Here is a 14,544-nt window from a genome sequence, read left to right as displayed (position 1 = left end):
TCCCCTCTTTGGTCATTAGAAATATAAGGATGGGGATGGTGAAACTTAACCTCTCTTCCTGGGGATGCCTTTCTGGCCATGCTCCTTCAGAGCACGTAGCAAAGGGCTTGAGTTCAAATCCTGTTGTCAGAATCCTTCCACTGACTTCCCATGGCCTGGTATAACAACACCCAGGGAATCATCAGAAGGTGCAAAGCCTCTGGAGCAATTATGGTTTAGCAATTCCTAAACTGTGTGGTGTTGGGTCCCGTATCCCCTTCTTCCGAATTGTTTCTGACATAGAAGTTGGTGCAGAGGAAAGATCACCTGATGTCATTTGTTCTTTCTCCATTCTGTGACTATTATGTACAACTTCATATTAGTTTTCTTTCGAATATTTTATTAAGTTTTTTCAGGATAGGGAAAGACAAGGATCGTTATGGGTGGTGGGAATCGGGATAGGGTTCAGGGAAGAGTTTGGGGTAGGGATGGATACAACAATAGGGTTACCCCCAATAACATTTCACGCTTTAGCAAGCAAACTATCTTCCGGATATAGGTATTCAAGCGGGCTAATATAATATTCAGGAACTGTAGTCAACAAGAATAATAATAACAATTCTGGCTTAAATTCTATATGTATTTTAATCATCTTTTCCAGCCATATATGAATTTTAACTTGTTAATTATGGTTTAAAGCTGGAACAGAGGCCACTTCCTCTGGAGAGGAAAGAATCCTTTATTATACTTCATTTCTATAACAAGAAATACAGCTATGCACTCATAAGAGATAACCAGCATTAAAGAACAGCAGAAGTTTTGCATTTACAGAGAGTTTGAAATTGTGTTTATAAACTTTTATCAGATTTCAGGAGCTTCATCTTCTCTGAAGACTCTTTGAAAAATGACCTTGATGCTCTCCCTAGAGCGAGCTTTTTTCTTTCTCCCAACCAGAAAATAGATCACTGGGTTAACGCTGCTGTTTAGAGGAGCAGAAAGACTAAAGATGAGCGCTAATTGAATACTATCAAGCAAATACCACTTCCGAATAAAATGAATAACTAACACATAGATATAAAATGGGAATGCAAGAATAAGAAAACAAAGAAGAGTAATTAAAGTCATCACTAAGATTCTTCCACGTTTGAGCTGTTTTGATTTAAGACATATTTTGATGAATAGGATCACAGTAGAGATTGTGATCAACAGAAAGCAAAGCACAGCAGTCACGATCAAGCAGATATCATAAGGGATATAAGAAACAATTAAAATATTCCAATTGCCGCTAATTCCAGTCAGGAGGAAAGATAAGATCCAGAGGAAGGTGCAGACAGCAGGGGACAAATATTTTGGCCGGGAACAGCGATGCCAGATTGGGAAAAGGACAGCCACGCACCGGTCAATGCTGATGGCTGTCAGAAGAAACAGACCGTTCATATATGTAACATTTAAGAGAGAACAGAAGATAATCTGGAGAGTTTCTGACTGTATAAAACCTATAAAAATGTCAATACACAATATAGTCATAAAGATGAGAAACCCAAAGTCGGCAATAGCTAAATTAAGAATCAATACTGTGAAAGGGTTTCTCTTAATTTGGAAGCCAAGCAGCCAGATAACAATTCCATTTAATGGGGCTCCAATACTGCAGATGATCAATACAACAGAGAAAATGATAGTTTTTTCTTCATGGGAAATTCTGCTATAAATATAGTTCAAATAATCTGCTGTACCATTCATGTTTGCCAGGCTGAAATTCCCCAAAGATGCTTTTGTAATGCTTCAATAATCTCTTCCTTTAGAGTGGAAATTTCTGTTTGGGAAAAAAAAACAGATTGGATTAAATAATTCATCAATTATTGTCATTCTTCATATCTAAACACTTTTGTGTACAGGCTGGGCCAACCTTTTGACTTCTGCTAATGATAATAGCAATAGGTGCCTTAGTGCAATTCCAAAATAACTGAAACACCACTTCAATGACATTGGCACTGACAAATTTGCAGTCTCTCAATTGCAAAAGGCAGCTTGACTCAGAACAACTTGTATCCTACGATAATACCTTTAGCACCATCAAACATCAACATCTGCTATCCCAGGTCGTTGGAAAGGACTCAATTAATTGATTTGGGCTCTCTTTGACAAAACATAGTAATAACATAACAGGAAGACTTATTGAATAGTGGAGAGACCACACTGGCCCACAATAACAGATGAAGAACAGAAAAGAGGCAGGGCAATAAAAGCACTAAATGGTCAGTACATTTAAAAATAAAATAGTAGGCAAAGCAGATAATAACAAGGCCAGGCAATGGCTAAGAACAGGAAATTTGAGGAAAGTGATAGAAGGACTAATTCTGGCTGCATGAAATCAAGCCTTAGGAATAAATACTCGCAAAGCCAGAATTGAGAAGACAACGACAGACAGTAAGTGCTATCTTTGCCAAAGAGGCTGAAGGAACAGTGGATTAATGTTTGAAGACAGCACAGACCAGTTGCAATGGATGGACGCCATCAAAGCTGAAACCAGCCAGAGCATAGAAAAACCCAAAGACATAGTGGAGAGACCCAGGCCATCAAATCGCCAAGACTCGGACACAAGTGAAGGGATAACATCATCCTCAATATTAGCCAGAGGCACTAATTCTGGCTGCTCAAGATCAAGCCATAAAAAGAAATGTCTGCAAATCCAGCACTGAGAAGTCAGCAACAGACAGCAAGTGCTGCCTCTGTTAAGAAGCTGAAGGAACCATGGGTCACCAGGTTAGCTGCTGCAAAAAGGTTGCACAAAGACCTGCAAACAGAAATTGAATGACTGCGGCAAAAGAAAGCAAAGGTAACATCAATAGCAATAGACACTTTGGGTTCAATCCAAAAACCAGTGACAAGCTGACTATAGACCCTGGAGACGTTTGTCCGTCCCCAGGGTCCGGAATTCTTTCACTGGTGGGCCCATCAGGGCTGAATGCCACCCTGGAGGGGTGACCACCAAAGGGTGAGCCTTTGAGGAAGGAGAGCCGGTGGTAGCTGGCTCTCTGAACTCAAAACCGCCCCTGGAACCGGCAAAAGAAGGGCAGAGTGCTTCTGCGATCACTGCCATCACCAGCTGATCATTGGAGACAGAAGACAGCTGATTGAGAACAAGCAACTGCTCCGGGTGAGATAACCTCAGTATTTATGGCAAACTGGAGCTTTTGAAATTAATTGCCTGCCTTTGAGCTGAAGCTAGAAGCTCAAGGGAGGGAGAAGGGGTTTTTGATTCCCCCCTCCTCTAAAGTGGCGGTTTAAGCTTTATTATAAAATGTTTGAACTCTTTTTCAATGGAATTAAAGTGGAAGATCTTACTATCTTTTTCTACAAAAGACTCATATTAAGAGACAACACTCTAGAATTTTAGAACAGCCAAAACTAGCAAACTTTATTTCTCCTTGGCACTACAAAAGAAAAGAGGGATAGTGATGTATATAAAAGAAAAGTTGAATCCAAAAGAAATTTATTCTGAGGAGGAAGGAAGAATAGTAATGGTGGAGATTTCATGGAATCAAAAACAAATATTGTTGGTGGGAATATAGGCCCCCAGTGAGAAGCAAGAGCAATTTTTTCAACAACTATACAACAAACTTGTGGATTTAAACTATCACAGTCTTTGTATTTTGGGAGACTTTAATGCAATTGTGCATGTAGTTCGAGACTACAAAAGCCATAAACAAGGGAAGAAAGGAAGTAATGTTTTATCTAAATCTTGTTTAAAAATGAAAGATGAACTATGTTTGCAGGATATATGGCGAGAGATGAATCCAGGAAAGACACAATATACCTTTTACTCCAACAGGCATAAATTTTGGTCAAGAATAGACAAGATATGGATCTCCCATGACCTGAAGACTATGATACAGGAAGTTGAAATAGAACCAAATATTTGGGCAGACCATAACTTAATTAAAATGACATGGAAAGGATCTAAGAAAAGATTGAGATGGTCTCTGAATAAATCTGTTTTGAAGGAAAAAGAATTTTTACAAGTAGCAACAAAAGAAATGGATTTTTTTAAGATTAATAAAAAGGAAGATACTTCTATTCAAAATGTTTGGGACATGGCAAAAGCATACTTTAGAGGCTTAGCTATAACCTATGTTGCTAAAAGGAACAAAGAAAAGAGAATCACACAGTTCAAATTGAAAAAACAGCTTGGTATATTGGAGCTGGAGTTACAAACTGAGGCACAAAAGAAAAATTTGAAGATACAAATGGACTTAATAAAACATAAATTAAATCTACTTGAGACTATGGCACAACAGATTAAACAAGCCAAACAGAACTTTTTTGAAAATGCTAATAAACCTGGTAGATGGCTTGCATACAGACCAAAATGGCTTTCTTCCTAAAATACAGATAAAGAACAACTTAAGGATTATTTTAAATATTTTGGAATATTATGAAAATCATCCAGGGAACCAGATGGCACTCATATTTCTTGATGCACAAAAAGCATTTGATAATTTAAATTGGCAATTTATGTCTCAACAACTACAGGAAATGGACTTTGGTGAAAACTTTATTAAAGCAATCCAAGTGATCTACAAGAAACAATCAGCAAGGATACTTATAAATGGAGATTATACAGAGAGCTTTGATATTAAAAAGGGTACAAGACAGGGATGTCCACTCTCACCCCTGTTATTTATTTTTACTCTGGAGGTATTGACTAGAAACATCAGGCAAGACATAGAAATTAAAGGTCTTGAGATTAAAGACCAGAAATATAAATTACAAGCTTTTGTGGACGATGTGGTCTTTATCTTAGAGGAGCCTTTGGAAACAGCCCCTAAATTTTTGCAGAAAATTGAGAAATTTGGAGATTTGGCTGGATTGAAAATAAATAGGGAAAAAAAAACTAAAGTGTTAACAAAAAATTTAACTGATAAACAGAAAACTCAACTCACCAAAAAGACAAGTCTTAACTAAATAGTTAAAAAAGTTAAATATTTAGGAATCTATCTTACGGCGAAATATTCATTACTAAAAGAAGATAACTGTGAGAGACTATTAAAACAAATAAAATCGACCTGGAAAAATAGGAAAATCTCCAACTATCATTGTTAGGAAGAATAGCGACTGTTAAAATGAACATTTTGCCAAAGCTATTTTTTTTTTTTTATTTCAAACAGTTCCTGTAAAACTGGGTAAGAAATTTTTTGATGATTTAAACGCAATAATATTAAGATTTATATAGCAAAAAAAGAAAGAAAGAATTAAATGTAAACTTCTACAAGACTCGAAATATAGAGGGGGTTTTGGACTTCCGGATTGGAAACTTTATTATCAAGCAGTATTTTGCTTTGGCTTAAAGAATGGATTACTCTGAGAAATAAGTGAATTCTCTATTTAGAGGGATATGACCTTCAAATAGGCTGGCATGCCTATGGTATGAGAAAGCTAAAATACATAAGTACTTTCAAAACCATGCTATAAGAAATGTTTTACTCTCTGAATGGGAGAAAGTTAGACACAAAATGTATATGAAAAGTCCTGAGTGGCTTTCAACAATGGAAGCATTTGCTTATCCAAATTTGATTAATTATGATAAACTTGTTAGTTATAAAGACATTTTGGACAAGGACAGAACACTCAAAGACGGGCAAGTCCTTCAACAACAAGGTATTAACTTAACATGGTGATCCTATTTGCAAATTCAAACAAGATATGAAAAAGACATAAAAATAATGGGATTTTACAAAAGCTGACTCCACTTGATAAAATACTTTTAAAAACAGATGAACATTGGATTAAGAAGCTTTATAAATACTTATTAAATTGGAAGATGGAAGAAGAACAAGTAAAAGAGACAATGGTAGTATGGGCGAAGAATTTTGGATATTCTATAGAATTAGAAGACTGGCAAAAACTGTGGGATAAAATTATCAAACTTACTAAAGCAGTAACATACAAAGAAAACTTATATAAAATGTTTTATAGATGGCATATGACACCAGTTCGCTTAGCGAAAATGTTTAAAAAATTATCGATACATGTTGGAAATGTAAACAAAAACTGGGTACTTATTATCATGCCTGGTGGACATGTTCTATTGCAAAAAGATATTGGTCTAAGATTCATAGATGGTTAGAACAGATGATGAAAATACAGATAGAATTCAAACTAGAACTGTTCCTGTTAGGTAGATTAAGACCTAACTATGGCAAAGCAAATGATTATTTAAAATTACATGTGTTAAGAGCTGCAAGAATAGTATTTGCCCAATTTTGGAAAAATGAAAACCTACCATCAGATCTGATTATAATTTTGAAAATCCAGAATTGTGCAGAAATTGACAGATTAACATTAGAAATGAAGGAGAAAGAAGATTCAATCTTTTATAAAACCTGGGGAAAATTTTATCAGTGGGTTGAAACTCGTTAGAATAAAAAGAGGTTTTAGAGCTTTATTATATTAAGTATTGAGGTTGATGATTGGAAATAGTTGTTATGCTATAAGCTATGTTAATTATTTAAAAGAATATTAGTGTTTTACTAAATGTCAGTTGTAATTATACCAATTTCTTCTTATAAATGTCTAGTATTAAATAAACAATAATACTCAATATGAAGACCCGGACGGCAACTTGTTCGCTGAATTATGCATTTACTGTAGTTATCCAAACCCTGTCCCCTTTATCCCAATTTTCCTGTACCCGCACCGACTCCATCTTTTCCCTACCCATATAAAATCTAAAAATATATATATATTTTAAAAAAAGAGACACCAAGTGCCGTCTTTGCTAAGGAGGCTGAAGGAACAGTGGATCAATGTTTGAAGATAGCACAGACTGGTTGCAATGGATGGACGCCATCAAAGCTGAAACCAGCCAGAGCATAGAAAAACCCAAAGATGTAGTGGAGACACCCGGCCCATTGAATCGCCAAGACTCGGACACAAGTGAAGGGATAACATCATCCTCAAACTTTGGCTAAAATATAGGAAAACTTTGGCTTAAATATAAAGTACATAAAAAATCCAGAAAGCAAGTGCTATCAAATACAGTAACTCTAAGAACACTTTATAGAAATAAAATAATTTTGAATAAGAAGATGCTGCACTTAATGTTATTATCCCTGATGGAAATGAATATTTCCTTCTGATCTTCCCTGAGAAAGTCTTTGGGGTTCTACCAGCCCATACCTCAAAGTTTAGACACAGAATGTCTTACCTTCTTCCAGTCTCACTTAGGCTCCACCAATTTGTGTTGGACCTTAATAACGTCTTATTCTGGAATGGTTATATATTCGCCTTTTGCTATCATGAAGCCAAGTGCTTTGCCAGAAAGTTCAAATGAGATGCCTTTATATACATTTTGAGAACGGGTGGGGTACCTTAATGGATTAAAGAAATCCATTATTCTTTGCCGAGAATTAAGAACACAGTGCTGATTTTTTCCATGGGTGTTTCAGAACTCTTAAATGTGGGATAAAATGGTTTCCATAACCCTGAAAGAGAAATGCATTAGGCAGATGTCTCTAAGGGAAGTTCTAGATCATGTGTACTTTGTAAATCAAATTGTTCTACAGTATCTACACACAACTAAAACTCTCATTCCCGTAACCTTTAACTGGGTGAAATGGTGTATGGTAGGCCAATATTTTTTACACTAAAGTACCTCAAATGGGCTCTCTTATGGAATGAGTCCAAATTTGGGACCCATAATTTCAGGGAACTGAAATTTGGAAAATTATATAAATAAATCTTTTGCTGCTGTTTGACTGCACGACTGTAGAGTCCAACCTGGTCCATTTTCAAGGTAGACACGTCTAAAAATGTACATTCAGTGTTTCCAAGGAATGCAGGATATTGAAAGACCTCTCCCTGTGGAAGGCATTGAGGGATCTGGTAGGGATTCCGGGTGAGGAGTGGCTTTTTCTGCACCTTTTATACATACATACATACATACATACATACATACTTACATACATACATACATACATACATACATATGAATGTTACTTATCTTTTCATGTTGTAGTTCTATACGTTTCATTTGTATCTCCTGGCAAGATGGGCAGCAGACAAATTTGATAAACAAACAAACAAACAAATAAATAAATAGAATCCTTGATAGAAAATTATTGGGGTGGGGGGAAAAGCGGAAATCTGATAAATACCTCTGAAATGATGATCCAACCGGTCATGAGCCCTCTAGTATATTCCTGAAACTCTTCATCCTGTAACCTACATCTCCAAAACTATGTATACTATTGGACCAATTCTTCCTAGTATGAAAAAGTTATACTTTTTAAATGTTTAAATTACCCTTAATGGGCAATTAAATTGCAGAAGGAAGAGAAGCAAGAAAGGGAAAAATTAGATCTCTCTTTTTCATTTCTTCCCTGGGGATGGCAGACACTAGAGACCAAGAGTTCATAAAAGAAGCATCGTTTTCTATATAGCTCAGGAAACAAAAACCCTCTAAAAGTTCTATTAAAATGTTTTGATTAAGTTCTCTTCTGATGAAACAAAATCAGAAGGCATTGAGGGAGCTGCCACTATTAGTCCTTGAAGTTTCTCTAGACCAGGAAACACACCTTTCAGATACTGTTCATAAAACCAGTCTCAATAAAGTTCCAGTCTTCTTTTTCATCCCCCTCTTCTCGTATCCCCTGAGACTTTTTCTATTTCCTTTCCCAGGGCTCAGGGAAGGCTACTGTCCTTTTTGTTTTTGTAACAGATTCTGAATGTGTCTCTCAAGGCCATATGAAACCCTACAAAGAAGCTTCTTGCTCCTGGGAGCACAAAAGATGGACTAAGTAAAGTGGGATGCTAACAGTCCACACTGAAGAACATTCTGAGATCAGAGCACTGAGCACGTCCATTCCAGCTTCAGAATTGTTTTAGCTTTAGGTAAAGATGAAGGTTTCCCCTGACCTGTCATGCTCAACTCTAGGGAGACGTTTAATGTCCAAAGGTGCTTTTTCAGGAGGCAACTGGACTTTCTTATTCTTCTTTGAAGACATTTCACTTCTCATCCAAGAAGCTTTCTCAGCTCTGACTAGATGGTGGGGAATGGAAGGACTTATACTCCTTGCAGACAGTTGGTCATTTGCATTATTTTAGAGAGTCATTGATGCCACCTGGGTGTTCAAGTTCTGTAACATGTTCAACCATGTTACAGAACTTGACTAGCCAATTCCTTTATATTTAAAGAGCTTCTGAGTTTTGGATTTCACTCCACCACTCCTTGCAGACAGTTGGTCATTTGCATTATTTTAGGGAGCTGTTGAGGCCACCTGGAGGTTTGTCTGTGTCCTCAGGGTTACCTGAGCAATGCAAATGGGTGTGGAGCCTTCTTGGAACTGCTGAAAGGACTGTGTTGTAGACTGGAAATAGAGGATGCCATATCCCTCCCCCTCTGTTGAGATGGCCTCTTTGACCCCTCTTTCAAACCAGTGGTCCTCTTTCTCCAAAATGTGAACTTTGCTGTCTTCAAGAGTGCCTTTTGTCTTTTTAATGCAGATTAACTGCTGAATCCAGATGGGTTTATTCCCCTATATCCTCCATCATCAGTCTGCAACACAGTCTTTCCATTGTTTGTACTTTTTTTTTTTCTTTCAGTTGGTCAGACAGTTCTTTGTACAACCAAGCTGATTTTTTTCTTGGTTTTCTTGTTTTTCCCTTTTAGTGGTATTGATAAAAAATTGTGATTTATCTCCACCCTTGATGTGCTTTATTGATGCCAGGCAACAATCCCCATAGTTTGAAACATCATTAACCACAGATTTTGCTGTATCTAAAACAATCTCAAAACAGTTTACATCCACTGCTAAAGCAGAGTTGATGGCATTAATCCCAGTTGTCTTGGTTCATCGAATATGCTGTCATTAAACATGGTTTGTATACAAAACATAGGTACATTCTGGTTTAGTGTAATGTATAACTCAGCTGCAGAAAAGGCGGAGAATGAATCATGTGTAGTGCTGAAAGTAAAGTTTCTTTGTTTGGGAAGGAAGTACAGGTGGCCCCCAGATGGTCTCTGTGAACCCTTGAAATATCTTTCAAAATGTTCAACCATGTTACAGAACTTGACCAGCCAATTCCCTTATATTTAAAGAGCTTCTGAGTTTTGGATTTCACTCTGGAATCAAACATCCAAATAGCTTTCAAGTCTCTTATTTCTGAAAACGAAGACAGTCTTTGAAATTTTTCCTCTTTTTTTTTTTTTTTTGCTTTTCTGCCTCATACTAAGAATATTTATTTATGTATTTGTTCATTCATTCATTCATTCAGTCAGTCAGTCAGTCAGTCAGTCAGTCAGTCAGTCAGACAGTCATCTGAAGGCAGAACAAGAAGCAATGGATGGAAACTAATTAAGGAGAGAGCCAAACTAGAATTAAGGTGAAACTTCCTGACTGTTAGAACAATGAATCAGTGGAATGGCTTCATCACTGGAGGTTTTTAAGAGAGATTGGACAACCATTTGTCTGTAATGGTAAAGGACATCCTACCTGATCAGGGGGACCTAAAAGATTCATTCCAACTCTGTTATTCTGTCATTCATTCATTCATTCATTCATTCACTCACTCACTCACTCATTCCATATCCTCTCATGGTGGTGCTTTTCAGCCTCAGCTAATGTGGTGATGATGGAAGGATTCTTTTCCATTATGTTTCTTTTGGTAATAGGGCAATATCCTAAGCTGTCCATTCTTCTTAGGCTGAGAAAGCTTCATTAGAAGAGTTTCTTCTCCTGGCTTGCTTTGGGATTGAATTGGACTGTGAGAAGACTCCTTGAAAGTGATTCTACAGGGAGAATCTGGACATTCCTATTCAGCCCTTTTCTCCCAATAATCAAGCAATTGGAAGACCTCCAGGTTCCACTCAATACAAGTTCACCAAAAATATCTTCCCTTTGGACAAAAATGGACAAAAATGTTGGACTATATTTTTTCTTCTTCATATTAAATGAGAAATGTGTTTGACTTTGCTTGAACCTATTCAGAACAAAAACTATATTTACTTCAAAAAATGTGCACTAACTGCAACATTTGCAAATAGGACAAGATGGGCAAGGTGTTGGACACTTGCACGTATCCTTGGATTCATTGGGAAAACAAGGAAGTTGCTGTCACACTTAATAACTGCTGCCAGAAGACATTACTCCTTTAATGGGCCTTGATTCCATTAATTTGACATCTAGATTGGATTGCTTCTCTATCAGATATCTTTTCGTTGTTACAGGTTTCAAGATACGATCATGTTTTCAAGAACTTCCTTGTGTGCGATAATACTTAAAGTTGCCAAATTCAGAAGAATATTGTGCAAGTTCTTTTTATTTGTTCTGAAAAAGCTTGGTGTAGCTCCATTCTCTTTCTCAAGTGCACTTACATCAAGTGCAGGCTAAGGGGATTCATTGAAAAAAAAAAACCTTCATGCTTACATCCTGAAAGAGACCAATTATTCCCCTTGGAGATTCATCACCAGGTATGTCTACAGCAGAGGTAGGCAAACTTGGCTCTTTCATGACTCCTGGACTTCAACTCCAAGAATTCCTGAGCCAGCCTGCTTGCTCAGGAATTCTGGGAGTTGAAGTCCACGAGACATAAAAGAGCCAAGGTTGCCTACTCCTGGTCTACAGCAAAGGCAGAATTTTTGTTGTGGTAATTGTTATTTACAAAATACTCCTTTTTGAGTTTAAGATAAGACTTAGAGACCATTAGTATGAGATCAGCTAATCCCTCAGGATTCTCTAGCCAGTATTAGAACTCGTTTAAACAGCAGATTTTTCCTCTGGATAGTGTGACAGCAATCTTCCCATCTCTGACTTGTTGACTGGTGTGTTTGACTTTGGTTGAATGTCTTTTATCTGAGTACTTTTTCTTCATGGGAGGAAGACAAAGAGGAATTGCTCACGATCTGGGCACAAAAACCCAAGAAAATCCTAGAAGCATCTAAGAATGGATAGAATAGAATAGAATAGAATAGAATAGAATAGAATAGAATAGAATAGAATATAGAGTGGAGTGGAGTGGAGTGGAGTAGAGTAGAGTAGAGTAGAGTAGAGTAGAGGAGAGGAGAGGAGAGGAGAGCAGAGGAGAGGAGAGCAGAGCAGAGCAGAGCAGAGCAGAGCAGAGCAGAATAACAGAGTTTAAGGGACCTTGGAGGTTTTTTAATCAAAGCCCCTGATCAGGCAGGAAACCCTATATCACTTCAGACAAATGGTTGTCCAATTTCTTCTTAAAAACGTCCACTGTTGGAGCATTCACAAATTATGGAGATAAGTTGTTCCACTGGTTATTTGTTCTCACTGTCGGGAAATTTCTTCTTAATAATAATAATAGTAGTAAAGTTGGAAGGGACCTTGGAGGTCATCTAGTCCAACCCCCTGCTCGGGCAGGAAACCCTACACCATTTCGGACAAGTGGCTGTCCAGTCTCTTCTTAAAAACTTCCAGTGTTGGAGCATTTACTGCTTCTGGAGGCAAGCTGTTCCACTGATTAATTGTTCTAACTGTCCGGAAGTTTCTCCTTAGTTCTAGGTTGCTTCTCTCCTTGATTAGTTTCCACCCGTTGCTTCTTGTCCTGCCTTCAGGTGCTTTGGAGAATAGCTTAATTTCCCTCTTCTTTATGGCAGCCCCTGAGATATTGGAACACTGCTATCATGTCCCCCCTTGTCCTTCTCTTCGTTAAACTAGACATACCCAATTCTAGCAACCGTTCCTTATATGTTTTAGCCTCCAGTCCCCTAATCATCTTTGTTGCTCTTCTCTGTACTCTTTCTAGAGTCTCAACATCTTTTTTACATCGTGGTGACCAAAACTGGATGCAGTATTCCAAGTGTGGCCTTACCAAGGCATTGAAGAGTGGTATTAATACTTCACGTGATCTTGATTCTATACCTCTGTTAATGCAGCCTAGCACTGTGTTGGCCTTTTTGGCAGCTGCAGCACACTGCTGGCTCATATTTAAGTGATTGTCTACTAGGACTCCGAGGTCCCTCTCACAGTTACTACTATTGAGCATGGTGCCACCTATGCTGTACTTGTGCATTTGGTTTTTCTTGCCTAAATGTAGAACCTTGCTTTTTTCACCATTGAATTTCATTTTGTTAGTTAGTGCCCAGTGTTCAAGTCTGTCCAGATCCTTCTGTATCTGAAGCCTGTCTTCTGGAGTGTTGGCTATTCCTGTCAGCTTGGTGTCGTCTGCAAATTTGATGAGTTCCCCATCTATCCCTTCATCCAAGTCATTTATGAAGATGTTGAAGAGTACTGGGCCCAGAACAGAGCCCTGGGGCACCCCACTACACACTTCCCTCCATATAGATGCAGTTCCATTGAGGACCACTCGCTGAGTACGGCCGGTCAGCCAGCTACGGATCCATCTGGTGGTGGTTCTGTCTACCCCACATTTATCTATCTTGTCAAGTAGTAGGTTGTGATCTACTTTATCAAATGCCTTACTGAAGTCCAAGTAAATTATGTCCACAGCATTCCTCTGATCCACTAATTTTGTCACTTGGTCAAAGAATGCAATAAGATTTGTCTGGCATGATCTATTTTTGACAAACCCATGTTGGATTTTAGTAATGACTTTGTTTGCCTCTAGGTGTTCGTTGATTCGTTGTTTGATTATCTTTTCCAGGATCTTCCCAGGTATTGAGGTCAGGCTGATAGGTCTGTAATTTCCTGGATCCATTTTTTTTCCTTTTTTGAGGATGGGAACTACATCAGCTCTTTTCCAGTCCTCTGGTAGTTCCCCTGTGTTCCAGGATCTTTGAAAAATATAGTTCAGTGGCTCCGATATCACATCTGCCAGTTCTTGAGAACTCTGGGGTGTAATCCATCTGGTCCTGGCGATTTGAACTCATCTAGGTGGACAGGTGCTCCCTAACCATTTCTTGCCTATCTTAACTTGTGTTTCTGTTTTGTTTTTATGGCACTATTTTGATAGGTTGGTCTGTTTTTTTCCCTTTGTGTAAAGACAGATGCAAAAAACGAGTTAAATAGTTCTGCTTTCTCCCTGTTGCTTGTCACCTTCTTGCCACTTTCACCCACTAATGGACCAATCATTTCCTTCACTTTTTTCTTGTTTTTTACATGTTGAAAGAAGCTTTTTTTGTTATTTTTGACTTTGGTCGCAAGCCTTAGTTCATTTTGAGCCTTGGCTTTCTTCACTTCATCTTTGCAGGCTCGGGCTATTTGCTGATATTCTGACTTAGTTATGTTCCCCTCCTTCCACTTTCTATACTTGTCCTTTTTATCTTTCAATTTGTCAGAGAGTTCTTTATGCAGCCATGCTGGTTTCTTTTGAGAGCTGTTGTTTTTCCTCTTTGTTGGTATTGTGCTAGACTGTGCTTTTATTATCTCATTTTTCAAAATTTCCCAAGCTTCTTGAGTTGTTTTCCCCTTGAGGATTCTCATCCATGGAATCCTTCCCAAGCCCTCTCTAAGTTTATTGAAATTAGCTCTCTTGAAGTCCAAGACTCTAGTTTGACTGTGTTCTATTGGTTGTGCTTCTATAATGTTGAATTCTAATATTGCATGATCACTTCCTCCCAGGGTTCCTATGGCTTCAACACCG

General features: G+C 37.9%; 1 protein-coding gene across 1 annotated transcript; it reads right to left on the bottom strand.

The window, feature by feature from the left end:
* Positions 1-554: 554 nt before the first annotated feature.
* Positions 555-1,623, bottom strand: LOC120320019 (mas-related G-protein coupled receptor member H-like; the record flags this gene model as incomplete). Its single annotated transcript, XM_039369446.1, has 1 exon — positions 555-1,623. A coding segment is annotated over one exon (783 nt), but the record flags the coding sequence as incomplete, so codon positions are not given.
* Positions 1,624-14,544: the final 12,921 nt, after the last annotated feature.

The sequence above is a fragment of the Crotalus tigris genome, unplaced genomic scaffold (genome assembly GCF_016545835.1).
Source record: "Crotalus tigris isolate CLP2741 ecotype Arizona unplaced genomic scaffold, ASM1654583v1 scf7180000021113.187851, whole genome shotgun sequence".
NCBI lineage: Eukaryota > Metazoa > Chordata > Lepidosauria > Squamata > Viperidae > Crotalus > Crotalus tigris.
Note: the sequence above shows the minus strand (reverse complement) of the source record. Positions and strands in the feature narration are given on the sequence as shown.